This window comes from Ruditapes philippinarum, unplaced genomic scaffold (genome assembly GCF_026571515.1).
Source record: "Ruditapes philippinarum isolate M1 unplaced genomic scaffold, ASM2657151v2 ctg6018_1_1_1_1, whole genome shotgun sequence".
Lineage (NCBI taxonomy): Eukaryota > Metazoa > Mollusca > Bivalvia > Venerida > Veneridae > Ruditapes > Ruditapes philippinarum.
In genome coordinates, this window is record NW_026857833.1 from 1 (window position 1) to 24,434 (window position 24,434).

At 32.8% G+C, this 24,434-nt stretch overlaps 1 protein-coding gene across 1 annotated transcript; it reads left to right on the top strand.

Moving 5' to 3' along the window:
* Positions 1 to 2,599: 2,599 nt before the first annotated feature.
* LOC132751180 (furin-like) lies at positions 2,600 to 16,766 on the top strand. The gene is made up of 14 exons (XM_060741318.1): positions 2,600 to 3,021; positions 4,022 to 4,120; positions 4,865 to 4,954; positions 5,341 to 5,469; positions 9,371 to 9,435; positions 9,748 to 9,833; positions 10,731 to 10,894; positions 11,251 to 11,463; positions 11,711 to 11,811; positions 12,174 to 12,277; positions 12,445 to 12,562; positions 13,171 to 13,490; positions 15,620 to 15,721; positions 16,043 to 16,766. The coding sequence occupies exons 1-14, from the start codon at positions 2,842 to 2,844 to the stop codon at positions 16,192 to 16,194; spliced, it is 1,923 nt and encodes a 640-aa protein (XP_060597301.1). The 5' UTR covers positions 2,600 to 2,841; the 3' UTR covers positions 16,195 to 16,766.
* The last annotated feature ends 7,668 nt before the right edge of the window (positions 16,767 to 24,434 follow it).

Below are 24,434 nucleotides of genomic sequence, written 5' to 3' on the forward strand. Positions count from 1 at the left end.
GTAGAAATTATATAACATGTATCTTTCCTCAAACCACAGAAGGTGTACGTTAATAACTAAATAATATTTTGCATATTGCCTTTTTGCAACACTTATTGACCCATACACACGTGCACGCGCAAGCACACAATCATACGAATACTCATATATACAAGGTGTGAAATTTAACACTAAATATAACAAGCTTTATTAATTCGTTAAATTGATATTCTCTGTCGTACAATACAACTCACTTGACTGAGTGAAATTAATTTGGTATCTTTAATGATAATGATACAAAGCCAAACCAATTTAGTAGTAGTTTGTAAATTGACATCCGTTTGAGATAATATGGCATTAAAATGTTAATGACCTTTGTGTGTTATTGTATATCAAGATTTTAGTTTAAGCATACTGACAGCATATATCATTGAATAAAATAGTTTAAAATAATTTTTGGTTCGCGTCATCTTAATTTTTGGAAGTTTTACTTAAAAATGAACGAATACAGTATTAGGAAGACAGTAAATGTTTAATTATTGTACAAAGCAAAGTTTAGTAAGGAATGGTGATATATATTTACATGTTATTTCTAAATATACTATATATCCTAAATAAAAGAACAAATGTGTATGTTATTCTTTTCCCAAAAACTTTTTCAAATTCTTATCGGCATAATGTGCCGTCTTTCTTTCGGATGTATCCCATATCATTATTTTTTCTTGGACCCACGACCCCGCCAAGCAAATAGTCGAGAATTAACAAGTAAAAATGAAGCCCCCGCCGTTTACTATATTCATTAAACTAAGCTAATAAGCGTGTTTTTGCTCCGTGTCGCTGTCATTTTATTTCTTACATCTCGCTCCGCGCCCCCGCGGGGCAATATTGCATTTGCTTCGGGTCCGCCGTTGTATGTTTCAAATTTCGCTCCACGCCCACGCAGGGCGATGTTTTATTTATTAAATCTGTCCCACGGCCCAGCTAAAAAGCCTATTTTCGCACATCACGCCACCGGTTTAGTAGTTAAAATCTCGACTTTTCGTCCTGCGTTCCGCTAATTAGCATGTATTCGCTCCGCGCCCCCGCCGTTTTATACATACAGTAAAACTCGTATCGCGCCTCTGCTAAAAAGAGTGTTTTCGCTCCGCGCCTCCGCTGTTTAACACGTTCGCGAAAACACACAAATAAGCGGGAACGCGGAGCAGGAAGCTTTTATGGAAAATAAGGTGGGGGTTGGGTGAACAACAGCAGGCTTATTAGCGCCCTAAACAATAAGTATTACCCTTTCGCTGCCAGAGGGTTATTGTTTTATTGATCACCTATTTGCCAGAGGGTTTTCTAAGAAATTACTATATTATTAATTAATATAATTATTATTATTTGTTATTAGTATTATAATAATTATATATGTTTCCAAATCTGTGAGTATAATAATAATTATTGTCGATGGTATAATTGTCTTTATATTTATTATTAGTTTTATTATAATTATTATTAATTTATTATTATTACTATTATTATTATAGAAACGGCTAACGTTTTAATTGTTTTATTGGATAATAGTACTACGTAAAGTATAGTATATCATTGATATCCGAAATATATGTTACTTCGTTATTCTTGCAGACCAACCGTTGAGCCGGAAGAAGGATTCTCACACAGGAAAAACGAATGACATCTTTTTGAAAATAAAATAATTAACGCAACATACATTATCCCATAGTGTAAAAGTAATCAGATGTAAAAATGCATGTGCAGTAAGAATTGTAATTGAACATTTAAGTCACACATCATATGATACTGATAATATACAGGTTTAAAAATTCTTCTGTTTGTGTGAACGTCAGAAAATAGAAGTCAGCAATTGAGCTTATAAATATTGAAAACGTTCTTATTCAGAACAGATGATCTCATTGAAAATAATGAATTAATATGAAAAGTGGCTTTAATAGTATCCTCATTGTAAATGTCAGAAACTGATCTTTTCATAAGGAGGTTGACACCACAATTAAAGAATGCAATTTATGTTTAAATGTTAAAATGTATTACAAGTTATGAATATGAAGAGATATATCAATATATGTATTGTGTTAAGAAGTAAGTAGTCTATTAGTGAAGTTGTGACTCATGTTTTCTACAGCTCGGAATTACGTATAAGGCGGCACGACTTAGCTTGCATGAAGTTAACTGCCGTTGTCCTGACTAAAGCCGAGGGGAGTGGCCCTACAAAGTAAGCAGTGTCGACAAGGATGGTGTACTATTGTGCGTGAGCCGCTAGTACGAATGACGGCTTGTAAGGCAGCCCTTTGCTAGTCACCAATAGCCCTTTTAAGGGCTACCTTCTTTTATTATTGTCTCAGATTACTGTACATTAATTTGGGCTCAAAATTTATATCTTTGGCTAGTGGACATTGTATGTAGGTAAATTACTTTCAAAATTAACTCTTTAAGCGTACATGACTGGGGTCCTTATCCGACATCGAAAGCTTTTTTGTGTGCCTTAAAGTAGTATAAAGGTTTATATCTCTTGACCAATCACGTATCATATTCGAATACTCAGTTCTATTACGTTTTATGATTGTTATTTATCATATGTATTGATATCAATAATAGAATTGAACGCCGCCTTTCCTTGTTGATCTTGTTTATCATATTTTACAGAAAACCCTTGTTCAAACGCAATGATTTTTATTACCTCATGGTTTAGTGTTTTATGGCATAGATAAGGGCTGCAGTACCATGGACTAACCTCTCAAATATATTTAAATTATTGCTATGCTTTTGTTTATTTATCCAGTATTAGGTAATATATCATTCCTTTTATCACTTTACGATATCAGATGATTTGTTTAATATGGTAAAATGAACAACCGGATCCAAATAATTGTCTTTAATGTGTTCATTTACGTAGTTATACTGAATCAGTTTTTAAATTGCAAGTGTTCTCAAAGATACAGTAATGAGTGGCTTATGAAAGCTGAAATGTCTATTAGGGACGCGGAAGAAATAGCGATCAAAAATGGATTTGTACTTCAAAACCAGGTATGCTTTTTTTGCACAAATAATTGTATGTGTTAAATTTCTTTCTATCAAACAAGGCATGGTTGTCATAGGTTTCGGTTTTATTATTACCAAAATATTTATTTTTTATCGCCAAAGCCAATGTTGAATTATGTTGAAGACGATGCAAGGGGTCGTAGACGGTATCTTGCAATTACCACAACTGTCTTTGAACAGGCTCCATCAAACGAGCCTTGAATATTTTCAATTTTATCAGTTTGGGCGATTCGGTTTTTCTCTATTTTAATGTCACACCAATATTGTCGGTGTCATGTGGATGCCGTAAATCGTCCCAACGTACATTTAATCCAAGATGTTATATTTCCGATCCTGGAAAATCGTTCAGCACTCCATTTATGTTGTGTTTTATGGTGCTTGTTTGATATATTTTTAATTGGGCGATTCCAGTATTCCTACTTAAATACTGTAAAATTTCTACTAGAATGTGTTGCCTACTTTTTAATTTGTCTTTTGAGGTTTGTTCGTGATATGCAGGCTTCATTACCTCTGATCCCCATTTAAAAATTCCATTTTATATAGTGATGCCAATTATTTTCTCGTTAAGAGGAAACGCAATATCCGGGGACTTTACGCCGATTTTCATTGAATAACATGAATGTGTGTCATTAATTAGCTTAAATGATTAACGCCGTATAAAGACATCTGCGGATGTTTAATTATTTTCATGACAAAATGTTGAATAAGGCTTGAGCGTCGTGGACGGTAGCTTGCAATCACCACTACCGTCTTCCAACAGGCGCAATCAAACCCGAGTCTGCAACATTTTCAATTTTGACGTTTTCGGCTTTATTTGCTGATTCAGATTTTCTCTATGTTACAGGTACGTACTACTGATATTATAACCACCGAAAATTCGATCTAGACCTTTTAAGCATTGTATATATAGTGTTACATAATAAGTTATAGTTTAAATGATAAATGTAATTTCTTTTTTATAATTCTTGTATTTTACATTACACAGATCACAGATGACTTATTTTTACTCACAAGGGACGACGTGCCTAGATCTTCCTCAAGAAAGATAAGGTACAAGCTTAAAAGTGTGGGCATGCAGAGAAAGGTATAATATTCAGTATTCGTGTTTTATGGCCTTTTCCTAACAAAATGTTTCATTCATACTATGATTAGTTTTTGCTTAAAAAATGCATGTCTTAAGATTAGCAAAAGAATTTCAAGAAAATCAAACTTGAGAAAAATGTACTAGGATTTTAAGAAAAGTAAAAGAATTCAATGTTTAATTAAAAATTTAAATGTTATGCGTGATTAATTACTGTGTCTGCAGTATTTTTCACCCTATTTCTGCTGCATGACTAACGCAGTGAGGGCTTTTTTGGCATTATTAGACATTTCGATGGTAGTTAACCTGGATTTTGAGTGCTATGTACAATGTGTAAATTACTTCCTTTGTTCACTTCACAAAATTTTAGTTTAAATAAATTTTCAAAATTTTCGTATAAATACGTATACATAATAATCTCTAGGTATGCTGCTTTAACATCAAAATGTCGTTTGTGTAAAAGATATTATTAAAAATCGGTATCTTAAAATATTTTCAACATGTTTTAAACAGAGTTTTTATTACCATTTATTTTCGTTTGTAAACTTTGTTTACAAAAATTAAAAAAATATATAAATAATTTGATCGTGTAATAGTATAGTAAAATATATCTGTTTAATTCCGCTTCTACTTTGTTAGTCATTTACATATTTTTTTCTCAGAATCCATAAATAACTTTTTCTAATGTAAATGTTGACAAATGGAAAAACTGTACGTTATTCTCACTATAATGTTATATAATTGAAGATTGTTTTTATTGAACAACAAACCTGGGGAAATGTGAGTCTTAGACAGTTTACAGTAACAGACCCATTATGGAGCCAAATGTGGTACATTGTAAGCTTTAATTTGCATAGGTTGCGACAAATGCAAAGTATTTTCAATTTTCATATTATATGTTTAAAGCATTTAAAGTATAACTCGTGATAATATAATATATACTATATAGCACTGCTACGGACATTTAATAATAAATATCTAAGATATTTAGGTACGAATATACAGATGTAATATCATATGCATGTGCGCGCGACTGCATGCCCGTGAGTGTGCGTGCGTTTGCGGCATATTTTTCACATCTATTTTAAAACTGGTCAGTTTTAAATTGATTTGTTTGAAAACGAATTGAGTTCATAAAAGAGTCAGATGTTGTCAGTATATTAAATACATTGATTAAATGAACACGGCAAGATTCAGGAACCATAATATTATCGTTTATAAAGGACAGAAGTTCTAGCGTGTCCATGACAATACTTGAGGCATGGCAATCAAATTTTACCGGTAAAGGGGTCAATATAGCGATAGTAGACAATGGCGTAGAACATACACACGATGACCTAAAAGAAAGATATGTAAGTTTCTTTGTATTTATCCGTATTACTTTAAACTCGGTTCAACCAGGATAGTTAATTTCAGCTAATGTTACAGACAGACAGACAGATACTTTATTTAAGTCTCACTTTTGTACATATATAACATATTAAATACAATAAAATAGATAAAATGCAAGTAATGTACAAAACCACTCTAAAAGAGTTATGAGAGACTAATTTAAGAGATAATATTGCATATCACATTACCATATAAAATAAACATATTCTCATTCTTGGAAATTAAAACAAACCTTAAACGACTCGTATAAACATTAAATTAAGACATTATTAATAAAATACTTATTTAACATGTCAAACCGTGAAAATAGATATATACACATTAAAACTTATAAACTCATTTTTAAAAAATTAAGCAAATATCACATGCAATTGTACAACTTTTTACGTCTTTCTTGTAAAATATTAGAGCAGGCTCTGGCCGTATATTTAACAATATCGGCATTTGACAATAGATAGACAAACTGTTCTGACTCACTATACAATGGAAAATCTTGATTCTGTTCAGTGACTTTTCTATATAACTCTTGTCTAATTGTGTCATATAAAGAACAATGGATTAATACATGAATCTCATCTTCAATACATGTGTTGCAGTGAAAACATAGTCTTTGATCAATTGGTAAGCTATTATAGCGACCAGTCTCTATTTTGAGAGGGGCTACCCCAGTTCTAAATTTCGCCAAAGCACTTCTGTGACTTCTTGATAAAATTTCACTTTTAATATATGTTTCTGTTTTATATTCACTCTTAAATGTTCTGTAGTGTCTTAATTTATTACCTCTATTTTTGCCACTAACTCCCGTATCTGAGTTTATACATCTTTGCCAGTTAGCTTTAAATTCATTAAACAAAAACGATTGTATTTTGTTATTAATTTGTTTTCTTGTTGCAACTGGATAGATATCATTGGTTTTTAATGTATTTAGCCATGCGCGCGTTACAAGTTTTTCAAGACTAAAACACCAGTTTTTCATACGGGCTCTTGAACTAAATGACCACTGGAAAATATGGTTGTTAAGTCTACTTTTGTCCATAGCATTTAGCCGGAACCAGTGGCCAATAACTGACTTCCATTGACGTATCTGTGGTGGTATCCATCCCATATCTCCCGTCACCGCTGCATTAGACGTGTACTTGCCCACTCCTAGGTAAAATCTGCATGCCCGGTGATGTACAGCGTTAATTGAAGAGAACTCTCTGGTGCCCCATACCGCGGCACCATAACTAATTACGGGCCACACCATACTGTCATAAAGTTTGGTGAACACATTATATGGCATTCCTCCCATCACTTTGAATTTGCTTATTAGTAATCCAAGCGATCGAGTGGCAGCGTCGGCTACATACTTAGCTATTTGTGAGTAGTCCATTGTTTCATTTAACATCAAGCCGAGGTATTTGTATCGGTCCACGTAGTCTATTAAGATATTATTTATTTTGAACGAAAAGTTACTTCTTATTACTGTATTTCTACGGAAATGCACCGCCTTTGTTTTATCAATATTCACCGTCATGTTGTTTCGATTACACCACGCCCCCAGGCAGTCTATCATTACTTGAAGTTGCTCTTCGTTTTCGGCTATGAGTGCTAAGTCGTCAGCATAGAGGAGGTGGCAAATAGTTCGTCCATCTATATTTATACCAATGTTCAATTCTTCTAGTTGTTTACTAAGGTCATCAATGTAAATGTTAAATGCTGTCGTGGAAAGCAGACACCCTTGCTTCAAGCCAATGTCTACTTGGAACCATTCAGTTGTGTAATTATTAATTTTCACCGCACATCGCACATCCTTGTATAAAGATTTGATTGCAAGTAACATGTTACCTTTAACACCGAGTTTCTGCATTTTATGCCAAAGGGTTTGTCTCTCTATCCTGTCATAGGCTTTGCTTAAATCGACAAAGCACACAAAAGTCGACTGTTTATGTTTTTTCCTGTTTTCAATGATATCCGTCAGTCTCGATAAGTGGTCAACGGTGCTTCTATTTCGTCGAAATCCGTTTTGTGAGTCCGAGACTATTTCATTATCCTCACACCACTTAAATAAACGTGCATTTAGTACGGAGCAGTAAGCTTTGTATACAGCAGAAGTTACAGTTATCCCTCTATAATTTCCAGGATCAGTTTTATCAGCACTTGGATTTTTAACACTGGTGTAATTATTCCGTCACTCCAAACTTTAGGTATCTTTCCTGTGGCGAAACAAACACAAAATAGTTTATGTAAATAGTCGATGCATGTGAGGGATTGAATAACTTCCGCCGGGACCTCATCATTGCCCATTGCCTTATTCAAATTAAGAGATTTGACCGCTCTCTCTACTTCATTTATTGATATGCCTTCATTGAGTATATCACTATTAAACGTGCCTGTATTTGACGCATCTATATTATCCGTATGCTCCATTATATCATAATTGTTTGTAAATAGTGACTTAAAAGCATCTTTCCAATTGTCAAGAACTTTCTTTTGTGATGTCGTAATGCTTCCGTCTGCTAGCGTTGTTTCCATTGGGATTTCATTTGTTCTCTCCTTTCCAACTCCTATTTTCCCGATGGTTTTCCAGAATTCACCAGGCTGTTTATTATCACATGATTCAAGTAATTGCACTTGTGTTTTTCGCCAATGTTCACGCTTTCGTTTCTGAACAGTCTTGTCAAAAAGGTTTCTAGCTTGCTTAAATTCAAATTTGAATTGTTGTTTCATATGTCTGGCGCTACTATCGCATTTATTCCATGCCTTTTCCTTTTTACACATATCTTGCCATAATTCCGAAAGATTAGTATTCCACCAAGGTTTTTGTAATCTTCTTTTTCTATTATTTCCCTTTGAACTGTCGTCAATTGTTTTGGGGCTTAAATATTTGTTCATTTGGGTTTTCAATATTTCCACAAAATCTCCGTAGGATTCATCAATGCACGATTGCTCATTTTGGTTGCTTTCGAGAATTCGTATCTTTTGTTTTAATTGACAATGAATTTCTTCTTCATTCATAAAAATATCTGGAATATCATTTCGTTTATATCGTATATAGGTCTTTTGTTCAGCCTTTAATTCACTGCTTGTGTTATTGTCTCTATTTCTTTCATTCAACATAATATTCCATATTAGTACTGAGTGGTCTGGAATTTTTATATTCTCTAATGTTTCTACACCAAGTGCCTCGTTCACAAGTTCAGGAGCTCGCTTAACTTCGAATTCTATAAACTTCTCTAACTGTTCGTAAGGCACAAGACAATAATCAACCACCGAGCTGCCCTTGGATGAAATGCTTGTGAAGTCATTGTTTTTTGTATTCCGCCCATTCAATATACAAAGGTTTGCACTTAGAAGAAAGTCAATGAATGTGTCACTATTTTGGCTTGTAGTAAAGTCTATTACATCTCTGGGTGGTACCAGATCTACGCCGGGAATGTAGTCATTCTTTTCACCAACACGAATATTGAAGTCACCAACAATGGTTATTAATCCTGCACTTTGATATTCATATACATGGGATAACAATGTGTCAAAATAGTCATTAATGTTCAGGGCTCTTGTGGAATTGGAATACAATACAAGATGACATTTAAAGTTACTATTTCATAAATTGTAATAGGTTTTATAGATAGTTTAAAACATATAGTATTGAAAGGAGGGCTGTCACTCTAAGTATAAAACAGTTGTTATTATTATGCAAAATATCGGATACAACGGATAATGCTGAGCCAATATAGATATATTTTTTAAGTAGCTGGGTACCAATTCAAACGCCTATTTCCTCAGTGTCTAAGTAAGGAATGTACCGAGCAATAAGCATTTTGCCTTATGGAATTAATTCATTAAAATAATACAAGTCAGTTTTATCATATTTGACAGAATACCAAATACAGCCAAGATGTTTATGATCATGATAATGATCCAAGTCCCGCACCTGGAGATTCGTAAGTTTCGATGCAGTTTGCTTGCTCATTTTTGAGGTGTTTTTTGTATTAGCCTGTACCTTACTAACGCTAAGGCATGACACAGCATGATTAAATAAATATAAATAGGCATTTTTCTATCTATAAGTTTATATCAAATAGATGCAGACACATTGACTTAAAAATATATATGTGAGGAAAAAGGATTTCTTTTGTCCGTAATTGTGTGGCAAGTTTTTATATACAAAACATTAAGCAAATGACATAATAGTATTGTTAGAAAAGTAAACGAAAATAATTTTTCACGCAAGTACATAAATTTGTGTTTTTCAGACACGGGACCAGGTGTGCTGGGGTATCGATGGGCACAAAGAATACTTTATGCAATATAGGCATAGCCCATCAAGCACAGCTTGTTGGTAAGGTTTTTTTGTTTTATCTTTTTCTTTTTTTTTCTTTTTAATTAAAACGCACTGATAGTGTTATTATGAAGACCCGACGTTACCCCGATAATATAAGCACAAACTGGTACAGAAAGAACCAGGACCTATCAAGAAAGTGACATAATTTAACGTTGAACTTTCCTTGTTGAATTCTAACCTATATGATAGCGGAGAATAGAAATACAGTTACTCGATTATTCGGGCATGGCGGATCAATCTTGGAAATCCAACACAATTCACAAAGCTTGCTTTAAACGATGGCGGATTGCATCGGGATCAATGTCTAAAACGCTGACATAATTCCATATGTGATTCCAAAAAACTCTTAAACCGAATTTAAAAAAAAGGTCTCGTTCCGAAGAAAACACATTTAAAATTGAACACAATTCATTCTAAAATGTACAAAAGCAACAATGATTTTGTTCATAGTCAATTTAAATTGGTCGATAATGGAATATCTAAAATACAGTAAACAATTGTGTTGAGTATCAAACATCACACTGAATTATAAAAGTTGTAAGTGGGAGATGCTTGGTCAGATATTATATATCTTTATATAGCAAATGATACAGTGTCTTAAAATAAGATATTTTTATCATTCATAATTGTACTCACTTGAACACTTAGAACTCTAACTGCATGTTTGCAAGAAATATTTTATTGTTTTTTTTTTCAATATGTAAAGTACTTATTGCAAATGTGCCCATTGTAGACATATTCGCTTGAAATTTCTTTATGTTGGAACATCTTCAGATTTTACTAATTAGGACCACACTAAAATATCGCACAAAATAATCAACTCGAACCATACTTGAAATTATTCATTGATTGCGTTGGACAGAGCTGAGATATATTCTTATTTTCATATTGTAGCTATTCGTATGATTGGGAGTTTTGGGGTGACAGATGCATGTAAAGCCAGTGCGTTAAGTAACAACGGTGCACATGTGTCTTCAAATAGTTGGGGTGGAAACGAAAATACATTTGATGGTCCATCTGCCAACGTTGAATCTGCTTTAAAGCATGGAACAACAAAGGTTTAGCTGCAAATAATGATTAAAGTAGAATGTTTGTGGTCTTAATGAGCAATGTTATAAAATCAATATTAAAGTTACCGACAATCGGAAATTGGTGTTTGATTCCTACCAACAGCAGGCGTCTTTACACGGCCAAAAACTGAATATTCAATCCAGCAAAGTATTTATTTATTTATTTGCTATTGAGCTATTTACATTTATGAAATAGCAGCATTATATTCATAGGATATGATTTTTATGACGATTGTGATGTCCTCATCTCAATCACTTCAAAGTTCTTAAAAGTAAAAAAAACAGTCACATAATTGTGCAATTCTCATCATTTTTATTACATCAATCCTTTATTTTTCCTTCAGCTTCGAAACGGTCAGGGTGTAATATACGTCTTTTCGGCGGGAAATGGCGGCTATGATGATAACTGTAACATGGATGGCTACATCAGTAGTATCTACACGATTGGCATCAATGCTGTATCTAGAGATCTCAAGCCCCCTGGTTATGCAGAGCCATGCTCAGCTGTGTTAGCCAGTACTTTCAGTGGTCCCGGTAGTAGTACAGTGGATAATTTGGTATGTTGGAAATAAAATTTTAGAATCGTGTCTGGCACAAATTGTTTTATTTATCTGATTCTTATAGATAACTTTCGTAAATGGGTCTTTTTGGTTTTAAAATGCTAATGTATAGTTTTGATTTTTGACCATATATGCCGTTCAGTTACGAGTGTCCGTTGTTAAGGAAATTCAGATTTTGAGTTATAATATGACTGAATCGTTTTATATGAATATAGCACTTATTTTCATTTCATGAACGTGTTAGTGCTCGTCTGATATAAGCGGTCAATGTACAACGTCGTTCACCGGTACTTCTGCAGCTGCAGCCGCAGCGTCCGGAATAATAGCACTGGTACTCGAAGCTAAGTACGTCATCAAAATTGAACACGTTTTATCTTTTCAATTAAATGAAACGAAGACACGTGCATATTAAGATCGAGACACATTTCAGTAGAAATTGATGATGATGATTTTAATTTCTAATAGTATGATGATATCATCATCATCAAGAATGGAGATGGTTTGCTGATGATGATTATGATCCTTACAAGAGGAAAAATATATTTATAAATATTTCAGTAAAAACGTATAATAATTATTAGTATAACGTCACAATATTACTGACTTACCTAAACCAAAATAATGTGAATATCACCTTTTTATTTATTTATTTTTACATATTTCATGTGGTTTTACTTTTTGTGTTTATGTTTTTTTTAAATTTAAAGTCCAAATTTGTCATGGAGAGACATGCAAGAGCTGATTGTTATCACGTCCAAAAGTGATGGATTGCTAAATGGACAATTCAAAACCAATGGTGTAGGGAGAGAAGGTAAGTTAGCTATTTGAAATGTTCATTATAATAGTAGAGTATGGAGGTCATAAATGAAATTAAAGGGTAGTTATCACCTAATCCAACCAAAATATTTCTAAAAGTAAGATTGTACACACAAATGTTAATAAAAAATAATCTATTGTTTTTTTTTACTGGATCTTTAGTCAGCGATTGGTTTGGTTATGGACTTTTGGATACACAGGCATTAATAGTAGCAGCCCAGAACTGGACATGTCTTCAAACTCAACACAAGTGCAGTACTGGAACCGTTAAAGTAAATAAGTAAGTCTTACAGAATTTTTTTATTAATTCATTAAATAACATAATTTACAGTGTATTTCAACAACCGTTATTTACTTATACTTCAATTAATATAAATTCACATAGTTTCCATGTGCAACTATGCCTGGCTTCTACTTATAAATTCTATGTGTCAATTAGAATTAATTACGTTTTTTAAGAAATAGAAAGTTATGTGTACTTCAGCACGTAGTCATGTAAACTTTCCCCATCGGCTTCTTCTGTATTTGTTTTGTTTGAAAGATAATTAAACCGTTATATGAAATTGACTTTTCAAACTTTGGCTGTTCTTATATTGTACATACATGAGTATAATTACCTAAACCCCTCTTCCCTGTATACAAAAGATATTTAAATTTTAAAAAGGATTATTTCTTTGTTCGTGAATATGATAATATCTAATTTCTATGATTGTCTAATTCTATCTCAATATCGTTTGATCGTAATATGTTTTTACAAGTATGTATTGTGACTGATACATCACATGTTGCCTGGGTATATCTGTACATTTGAAATATTGACATTTCGTTGTCATTAACGTAATAAATATTACGCGTATAGAGCTATATATTTGACATATTGTACATTAGACAAATACAAGCACAAATCAATCCTCGGAGCGTTGAAAGTTCAGTGAATATCGATGGTTGCAATGCGACAGAGAATTGTGTAAGTCGAGTAGAGCACGTAGTCGTTTCAGTGACGTTTGAATATTCATTGAGGGGTGCAGTTTTGATGTACATTGACTCACCAATGGGAACCAGAAGTGAGCTTCTAACACGAAGAAAGGAAGATGACGATAAAAATTCAAGACACTTTTGGAGAATGATGTCTGTACAACATTGGGGAGAGGATCCAGTTGGAACATGGACGCTAACAATGTCATTGCAACATGATCCGAACGAATACGGTACGTACATTATGATATTGTTACCTACATATAGCTTTAGTAAATAAAGTTTTCTTGGATGTATTAACCTATATTACATAGGTCAAATATTTCGAAGTAATGGACAGACCGGTGTGTGCAATTGCTGCACAAGCGGTAAGTACATATGCTATACCATCTTTAAAGCTATCATAGTTTCTTTTATGGTATTCCTGTGCGTTGTACAACATAGACACGTTAGGTAAAACTGCAGAGATATGACATGAGAAAATTGTACTCTTTTTTCATTGTATAGTTTACTAGTTATAGCTGTACACTGTTTTAACACGTGTTGAACAGACTTTATTACACTAGAAAGATTATTTAGTAGAAGTTCGACGACGTGAAGCGATCTATTGATTATGTGCAGCTATCTATATTTCTTGTAGTCCAAACTGGTACGTATACATCGATACATTACAGATGTATGAAAACAACGTTGATGCGACTTGAATAAAAGGCGTATATTAAACTAGATATTTCCTAGATCGTGATGAAATATACACCATCGGACAGAATAAGTTCATAAAATTGATAAATAATCATATAAGAATTTAAAATGACGAATGACTTATTCGAGTTTTGTAAATGTTAAATTCGCACTTTAAAACTCAACGACGAACCGGTGAAGAGCAGTAAGTAAATATATTAAAAGACACCGTATTTACTGTGATTTTCTTTGCTAAAAGCTCTTTTTAAAGCATCTCTTTAAAACTAGTTTCATATACGTATAGCAAGCACTATTCTACCGAAAGCAGAAATGCCAGCGAATTAAAATCGTCAGTTATTTTAACGCAGCTTTTCTCAATACAAATTGATACCAACATCTTTATCATTAATGACTTTATTTTAGTTATAATATGAAAATAATTTTAGAAATTTTTAAACAAATTAATTCTCGAACTTTTTTTTTTTTTTTTTTTTTTTTGCGGTATGAAAATATTTATACTAAGTGGTTGTTGATTTAGCTAACATTAAAACATTGCGTAAGATTTAAAATGGCTGCTATATCGTCCATTTGTACATGTCCATGTATATCATTTTATGCAACACATCAAAATTCATGATACTTGAAAATGGAAAACAAAAAAGTCACGAAATCGATAAATGAAATATTTATTCTATACCATATATACTGGCATGCGAGCAGTTCCCGTACAAAAATCGTAGTTACTTAAACATTATTTTTTATTACGCTATCACATTGCCTTCTTATCTATAAACAGGTGGTATTAGTGGAAAACCCTTTAACATGCCTCACGTGTAAGTATGTTTGCGCATGCGCGCAAGGACGGAATCCCCCAGATAAAACAAGGTCACGTTTTGACAACGCACAGGTGAAAGTGATTTAAAATGATACTTTTTATGCGTACTGCCGAACTGACACTTAGATTTTGTCTTGTTTATGTATCTGCTTGATTTGAAATAAATTTTTGAAGAATGCATGTAAAAATCAAGCGTTTAAATGAAAAATACGGGTACTGCTTCTATACAGGAACTGCTCGCATGCCAGTAGGGTAATCGCTTTATAGATGAATAATTTATACGTCTGCCAGCTTGAAGGTATTCACTTTTAAGTAACAGTAAATGCATGTACAACTTGAATAAGTGACACATCTATCACCATGTTGTTACTTTTGGAACTTTATGAGTAATAAAATAAATAACACTTTTCCATGTTTCAAACGTATACATGTACTTACACTGCTTAACAGTCAGATGGGATCTTTCCCGATCTTGACAGCAGGACATTCCTCTTTTAAATTTTCTTTTACATCTAGATGCATGGGCTACGCGCATAATACTAGAATGATTAAAAGTTTAAGTTTATATAATTGTTTTAAATTGGGGGTAGGTAGAATAATATTGCTTGAATGATTTCCGTAATGGCCGACGCCCATATCCCAAGGCACGCATATGAAAATGTTTTTATTCATCCCGACCGAGTGCTAGCGTTTACTGTTTCAACTGTTGGTGACATAAGCGTTCAAACTTTTCTTTCAACGCTTATGCTTAAATGTAAAGTCTATTCAATCTACCGTGAAATTTCAAATTTTATATAATTTATATTAGCTGTCATGACACTGAGAAGCAAAAAACATTCTTTTTAGGAACATTAGTTGAGTGGGACCTTATAATATATGGAACAGGGAGCGACTGCAGTCTTGGGGAAGAGGTCATCACCGATTGTCCGTACACAAATACTACCTCTGGTGAAGTATTATCAATATTATTGAAAAAGCATTTATGTTTCAAAAAAGTAAACAATAATGAAATTGAAGTGTGATTAACATGTACTCTAAACATACGAATCAAGCTTATTTAAATTGGTATATCCTTTTGTAGATGAGCATAACACATAAATTACACATAAATTTCTAAAAAGTGCTTAATCTAATGTTGTTAGAACTTGTTGCCAAACCTATTTGCTTCTTGTTATATACTCATCATTTGTATAATAATTGACATGTATTTGATGCATTGAAATACGTTTAAAATAAAGCATTAATTAGTCTGTACATTTTTTCTTTCAGAAATTAAAGACAAAAAAGACACTAAAGATAGTTTTTGGCAGCCTTGGCGCATTGCAATTATAACAATTATACCGACAATTTTTGTTGTTGTCGTCATTATAATCGTCATTATAATTTGTTTTGTGAGAAACCCTCGACCAGTCCATCCATGAATTTAAGGAGTTACCTTTTTTACTGAAGCAGTATTAGTGTAGATGGTCTTAATTTGAATAAGTATTCGTGACAATTACTCTTTGGGAATCTCGTTGATTGCGAAAAATATGATCTTACATGTGTTTCAAAATAAAATCATCAGGTAGTTTTACATTGTTGAGAACAATACTGGAATCTTTCGAACGAGTATACAGTTGTGCAACATAAAGATTATTTTTTAGTAAATTTCCATTATAAAGTTAAGTTTAAAAACCTATAAAATGTATAAGACTTGTATGTTGAATGTTTTTATTAATTGATCTATTATGTTATTATTTACGTTGTATTGAAAATAAACAAACTATCAGAATTAATTACAGTTAAGAAACATATTTTTATAGATTTACTTTGCTACCTGATAATAAACCAATGCTTTTGTTATGTATGCATATAATTATGTTAATTAGCAAAGCTTCTCAATTTTGGACACGATATATACATATTTATATTAAACCTATATTATACATTGTTTCATGTTTGTTTGTCATCATGGATCGGTCAGTTTAAAGGAAAATTGAAAAATAAACTTATGAAACTTTTCATCATGCCGGAAACTGTTACAGATCTTTTTATACCAGCAATATCTAAGAAGAAAAAAAGTTGTTTGTCTGTTACTGAAGACGTAACACATCTCTAAGCAAAACACTTCAAAACTATCATACATTGCATAAACAGTTGAATTCATTTTAACTCACCGTCATTTCCATATAAGTAATACGGTTTTATAGCAGCACGAAAATAAATGTCCATTTTGCAAGTATGAACTGTAATTGTAAGCAAAAATATTCTTTAACGACAGTGCAAAATGCTAAAGTCTGTAGTCACATGTCATGTCCTACAAAAACGTCAATTAAAAAGAAAGTAATAATCATTTTTTAACAAAATTATGAAAAGTTAAGTGCCTATTAAGTGATATTTTCAAATATCAAATTTGAGCATTTTATATTTTTAAAACGCAGTCACTAATAACCACTAGACACCTTTACCACTTTGTCCTCTGCACAATTTAAGGATTGGCTGGGAAGAATTTATCATGCATGTCATGACTACTTTTAGCTTTTATTTTACTGATGGAGAGTTTGTGAAACCTAGGATTTTAACTCATAAATTTGGAGATGTTTACAATATCATTCTTCAATGTAATCCTTCTTTACTTTAACGCATTTGGCCTCCTGAATATAAATTTGAAATTAAAGGCGTTTTTTTGCAACCATGAGCTCATCATTGTCCTAACATCTCGTTCAACACAAGAAACAGATAATACACATGTTGACCAAATCTGAACTGTAAGGCGGATGATTAAAAAGAAAGTAGTTATCATTTTTTAACAAAATTATGAAAAGATAGGTGCCTTGTACGAGCCTCAACTCATTCAAATAGAGACGTAATTTCACAAACACTTGCCGTTTTTTTCGACACGGTAAAACTGTTTTGCGCCATCCTCTAAGATCTTGACTTTACGTCATTTGCGTGATACCTACACATTCTAAAGGTGTGTTTATTGTTAGCGTTACACTATACTGTAGGCTCTTCAATGAAAAAATAATTGTTTGTCTCCCTTTCTTTATTTTTTCTCTTTGCCTATGGGTAAGTGATAAATAGAATAATATATTGGTGTAGATTCATTACTGAATTTATTGATCTCAAATGGATATGCAAAATTTTGTAGAGCTGTCACACGGCATTTGACACCTGCTGTTGTGATATATAAATATCTGGAGAAAGAGTTATCCATCGGAAGCATTAATCACAACATAATTGCATGAACATTGCATACTCGGTTTGATTGAGTCTGTACCTGAGAGATAGTGATAAAATGCAATTTTTATCACGCCCCAAGCACCGGATTGAGCGGTAGTGAATTTTCCACACATAAACGTGCCGGAATCAATAATACCTAAGTACAAATTAAAAAAAATCAAAGAGACTGTGTAGCAATAATCAATATTTTCAAATATCAAATTTAAGCATTTTATTTTTTTAAACGCAGTCACTAATAACCACTAGACAGCTTTACCACTTTGTCCTCTGCACAATTTAAGGATTGGCTGGGAAGAATTTATCATGCATGTCATGACTACTTTTAGCTTTTATTTTACTGATGGGGAGTTTGTGAAACCTAGAATTTTAACTCATAAATTTGGAGATGTTTACAATATCATTCTTCAATGTTATCCTTCTTTACTTTAACGCATTTTGCCTTCTTTTCTCTAAAGCAGAATATAAATTTGAAATTAAAGGCGTCTTTTTACATGCATGAGCTCATCATTGTCCTAACATCTCGTTCAACACAAGTGGGACAATTTTGAAACAGATTATAATCATTTTTGGCCAAGGTTGAACTGTATAGCGGATGATTAAACTGCTCATACTTGTACTTATGAATTGTGAAAGTCTAAACTTGCACAGGGGCATAATCATGCAAAGGATGGAAATAGGGACAGCAGCGGCTAATCCCCTCTATTTCGTCTCTTTGATTAGATTGACATTGTATTCTCCTGTAGTTAAAATACCAACGCTTATTTTTCCCTTTGGAGTCCAAAATAAACATAAACATAAACATTACCTTACCGGCATATAACACCAATGTGATTTGAACCCATGTATATATAAACGTTAGGTTTATTCCTAATGTCTTAGTTCATAGCAATTCCTCTTGTAGGAAAATAAAATACATTTACATACCAGTATTTATTTCCTGTTTTTTTTTTCCAAAATAATTTTGAATTGTTTGCCTGATATGAATTAAGTAACATTTAAGAGGTTTGATGGATAAAACGACGTTTATTTTCTAAAGTCAAAAATGTCACTCTCGAGTTTGTAAAGTTAATTTATTTTCTGTCTTTTTAAAATTTTCTACGGCAACTCATAAAGTATTTACTTTTTATAGTGATTGCCTAGGTAGATTGACAGCAGAAAGCATGAGTCATGTTTCTAAAAATAATGTTAATGGCTAAAATTGTATAAAGACTACTGTAAATTGTAAATTCCTATTTATTTTTGCAGAGATTTGTTTTAATTACATATATTAGCTTGTATTACGCATTACGTTCTTTTCTCAAGTAGCCTTTCTCTTGTCGATTTAAAATGCATGATTTTTTTCATTTATAGAGGACAATTTACAATCCATTTAATTATAAAGGAAACGGTGTCAATTTGTATCACTCCTAAGTAAATTTAATCAAATATATAATTTGAAACTTTTTCAAAAATATAACAGTATACATAAGCTTAATGGTTAATTTATTGTAAATGTTTCACGTGAAAAAGCAGACGGTTCTTGTGTAATAACAGTGTTACCTTTCACCGTCCTAAAGGTATTGGTCATATTATACAGGGTTGAAAGGCAGACATTAGTGCCTTTAGCACTCGGTCATCCCTTAAATGTTAGACAGATACTCAAGCAACTGATTAAAGTCATTTCAATCCGTTTTCTATGACATCTTTTCAATGCCCCCTTCAGAGTTTTAAAAAAGTATTTCTGGTCTTCAAAAGAATCGATGTTGAACTACATGTACTTTTCTTGAACCCTTAGATGGACACTCGCAAAGTATATACACGTATTGCATCTTTTGATAATCATCGGTATATTTTATACCTAATGTCATTCAGAGCATATAAATTAAGTTCTCCAGGATATTAAATCACATAGTCGTTATAAATCACATGAAGTTGCTCATTGATATAAAATAAAGATTTGATGTGGTAGATTACAGCTTTTTACAAGTTATATAAATACTTGTATACAATGATATAATACTCTAATATATTTGACATTATAAGTACTTTAAATCTCTATCAAGTAGTGTGTTATTTATTATTATTGGGCATATATCTTTGATATGTCTGTAAGTTCTCTCCTTAAATCTAATCAAAGTGGTTACATACACGTATTAACCCTACTTTACACTGTCAATAGAATAGTATGGTGGCTGTTTGTCCAACAAGCACAAAATACAGGTAGAAATACTAGACTGTCTTTAATTCCATTGTTGTGACATTCCGTCTCGGTTTAATTGCTTTATATTCTATCATGCAAAACAATCCAACAAAACTTGCTGGTAACTACTATAAGGATCTTACATCGGTTGTTGGTACAGACCGGAATTTTTAGCTCGAGGGTATCCCGAGAGCTAGACATTTCTATTGTGTTTGATTTCTTTTCTTACATATTACATATTAATCATTATTTGGACAAAAATGACGGAAACATATAGTTTCGTTTAGCACATTTTTTCTCAGTATCGTATGAATTCACAACTTTATTGATAAGGCAAAATGAGAACATTCTAAAATCGCAATCCGTTCAAAACGGCGCGTTGGAAATCGTTATTTACAGTATGCGCCTTGTCTTATGACCTTAACAGACGGTAGGATTTAGAGATAAGATATACAATTTTCAAAGAAATACAACACTTGCATTCAGACGGTTATTCTGCATTGTAGGAATCATCCCAGGTTTCCCTCAAAAAGTTCCCTCCCAGTTGATGCCTTACATACTTTACTCACTAAATAATTTTTTTCTCCATGAGTAATGATTGAAACTACTCCATTTTTTTAATTTTTTTATTAATGTGCAGCCTGACCGAGACTCAAACCTGGGACCCTCGGAATACCGTACTGAGGTTCTACTAACTGAGCCAGCCGGCCGCCTACAAACTACCTCCCCTGATTAGAGAATAGTTCAATACCGTGACATAATCATTTTTTTCCGAACAATTTGGGATTCGAACATACCACAATTTTTGGTTTCCGGAAGAGTTTTTCGTCATCATTTTTACCCCATCTTATTACTATGTTTATCTTTTAGCACTGTTGTTCTGGAATTTAATTCATTACACCCATTATCAGGAGATAATTAGGTTACCTGTTACTTGTCATTGTGGGAGGTCTGTAGAAGTCTGTACGACAAGATTTACAAAATAGAACATGTCATATCCGGCCCTTACATCTAGACTTTAGGTTTACGAATTTAAGAAATAGTAGCCGTCACACATTAAGATTTGCTTGTACATCTTAGTTTTAATTGGTGTTGTACTTCAAAATCCTACCGTCTGTTGAGGCCTTTACATGGGTGTGTAAGACAGGTTTATCTAGCACCGGCGTAAAATGTAAATAATCCTGTCTGATAATAATGCAAGAATATACAGTGAGTTGGCCAATAACGGGTCACTAGCGAAACTTTTAGTGTTTATGAACGAACGATTTTTAGATTCATATATAAATGTATGATGATAAGAAGTATTTTTATTCCCCTTTTACTGTATACTTCGTGTGAATTCATATTTTGAATGCATCGTGGTGTATTTACCGTTTCCAAACCCTTTGTAAACATGCCAATAGCGGGTCAAATCGGCCATTAGCGGGTCACGTGATAAACGAACGTGGGGTTTTCTCAAAACATTAATTATCTGTCAAATTCTTCCCTTAACCAGGAAAATATTACACAACTATGTGTTACCGCTGAGTATTAAAGTGAAAAGGGTACCAATAAGTAAAGAATCCAAGTGGCAGCTGCATGATTGTGGTAAAAACAATAATGATTGTAATAATGCTGATCTAGATATCTGCTCAATGAATTGTAAATTGTGTAGATAACATATTTATTTCATTTTCAGGGTTACAGGGGACAAAGCAGCTCATCGAAGCAATTTTGTGCACATTCTATGTAAAATTCCATTTAATTAACTGTAACACAAGTCTCTTGTTGTGAATCAAAAGGTTAAAATGCAGTCTCAAGAAATTTGCATGTTCTTCTATGTGGTCATTATGAGGATACACTTTCTAAGAATAACAAACAAACAAAATTGTCAACTGATTTTCTCTTATTGAGTACACTCTGTGATATAAACAAATAAAATTATAACAAAATACATGTAATGATGTAAAACAATATTGACTACATCATTTAACAATACTGACTTGGTTCAACGTCAAACCTAAAAAAAACACATGTGAATAATGTTAAACAATATTGACTAGATCATTAAACAATACTGACTTGGTTCAAAGTCAAACCTAAAGAAAAACCCATGTAATTATGTAAAACAAAATTGACTCGATCATTAAACATCAACGTCAAACCTAAAAAAAACAACATTTAATTATGTAAAACAATATTGATTTGGTTCAATGTCAAACCTAAAAAAATACATGTAATGATGTAAAACAATATTGACTAGATTATTAAACAATATTTGCTTGGTTAAAAAAATTATGAATTTTCAGTCACTTACAGGCACATTATGTGTATGAAAGATTATTAATTCTGTCGAAAGTGCAAAAATGAGTTTAAATATGTTGTAATATGGATTTATATCATATGAGATGCTTATTATCTGATAAAAATACCTTTGAATATAAAATCATTGTGATAAAGCAAGTAAATTAATACAAAATACTAATTAACTTTTACTGTACTAAACCTAAGCAAAAAGGAAACTAAAAATGGTTCAGAAATATGACCAATAAGTAACTTTTGGAAAGTGCAAAATGGACATTAAAAATAACTAAGCTTTGAAAAAATAAAATGATAGCCTTGAAAATTTACACATGTTTATTCCTTGTTCAGTGTCATAGCAGGGCCTCCTGGGATTTTATCTAACATTACAGAAAGTTTTTGAAAATTACTCTCAATATCTGGGTGAAATATAATATAGTTGCATGGCAACACAACCCCACCACCTTCAGAACTTGGAGCCGGCCATGGTTGGAAACTCTGAGTGGGCTCACCGGTAACTTCAGCTACGATATATCCTTTGTTCATAATGGTACGGAAAAAAACAGCTATCCCTCGTGGAACATGGCTAATTGGAAGTCCTGCTACATCTCGCAACCGTAGCTGGCGTTTTTGGTCAGTGACACTATCATGTAACAATGTTTGGAATGACTCAAGTGGCGGAAACCACACCAAGCAGGCATCAGTATCATGGATATTTGTATATTCAGGCTCTACAGTTAGACATTCTGAGGCCAAAGCCTCTCTGGGCCATCTCACTTAACCACTCAGCCATAGATGTTTCTACCTGTTCAATGAAAACAGTAGCAGGACCTTTCATAGTGTTGATGTCTGTTTCCCCACTGTATCTCCTTTGCAAAAACCGGTATGACAGTCCATGGTCACATGCAGCTTTTCTTAGTGACATACTCTTGTTACACACTGTATAGGGCTCGTCTCACTCTCTGCACTTTCCCAGGACTCATTCGCTTCCCTCTGTATTTTTTTACCACTGAGGAGGCTGCATTCTGGGCTGGACTACATTGAACACTTTTTATCTTTACCTTAGGCATTAGAATCTGAAACAATAAAACAAGTAAACAAATGAGCTTGTCATGTCATGATGTGAGTAATGACAAAGAACAATAACCAAAAGTCCGGGGGGTGATTACAAAAATATTCATGCTAGAGTGATAAATCTATCACATGTGATGTGTGTGATAATAAGTAACAAACATTTGAAGATAAAAGTAGATACCACAAGAAATGAAGAAGTAATAAAAATAATAATAATAAAAAATTTTTTTTATTAAATTTTAAACAAAATTCTAAGCTCAATTGGGAAATAATTCTGTAAAAAAATGTGTGCTAAAGTAATAAATTTTGTCACACATCCTGTGGGTGATGATAAAAAACATGTATTTGAAGTTTAAAATGGATAACTTAAAATAAAGAAGTTACTGTACAGTTAAAAATAATATTTAGGAATCTAGTCTAGAACAATACAGTAGCATTTCAATGTTGCAGCAGTTTATACTACATAAAACACCATATTTTAGCATGGACTGCATAATTCACTTGCAATAATAACATAAATAAATTAAATTTTATATTTATTTGTATACAAACCAAAATTTGCTTTAAAAAATATTTTCTAAAACCTGTTGAATAACTTTGAGGCGGTCCCTTCCTGGAAAATTACATGACCCGCTATTGGGCAACGTGATGCATTTTAATTCACCAGTGCTATCACTATAATTCCTCATGCATTTTTTAAACGGCTGCTGCTGCAGATAGTTAACATATTGGGCATCAAATACCTACCAGCTTTGATCTAATATCTTTTGGGGTTTTTCAGCAATAAAGCAGCGACTGCGAATTTGTGTTGTTACTGGCGCAATATTTCGCGACAAACGGAAACGCTTGGTAAAGCATCTGAAAGAATCTGATTAGAATTATCCGGATGTTTACATTTTTTTTTTC

Coding starts and splice junctions, on each gene's coding strand:
- LOC132751180 (XM_060741318.1), top strand. CDS start 2,842: ATGAACAACCGGATCCAAATAATTGTCTTTAATGTGTTCATTTACGTA. Junction 11,812..12,173: donor GCACTGGTACTCGAAGCTAA/GTACGTCATCAA, acceptor TTAAATTTAAAG/TCCAAATTTGTCATGGAGAG. Junction 12,278..12,444: donor CAATGGTGTAGGGAGAGAAG/GTAAGTTAGCTA, acceptor CTGGATCTTTAG/TCAGCGATTGGTTTGGTTAT.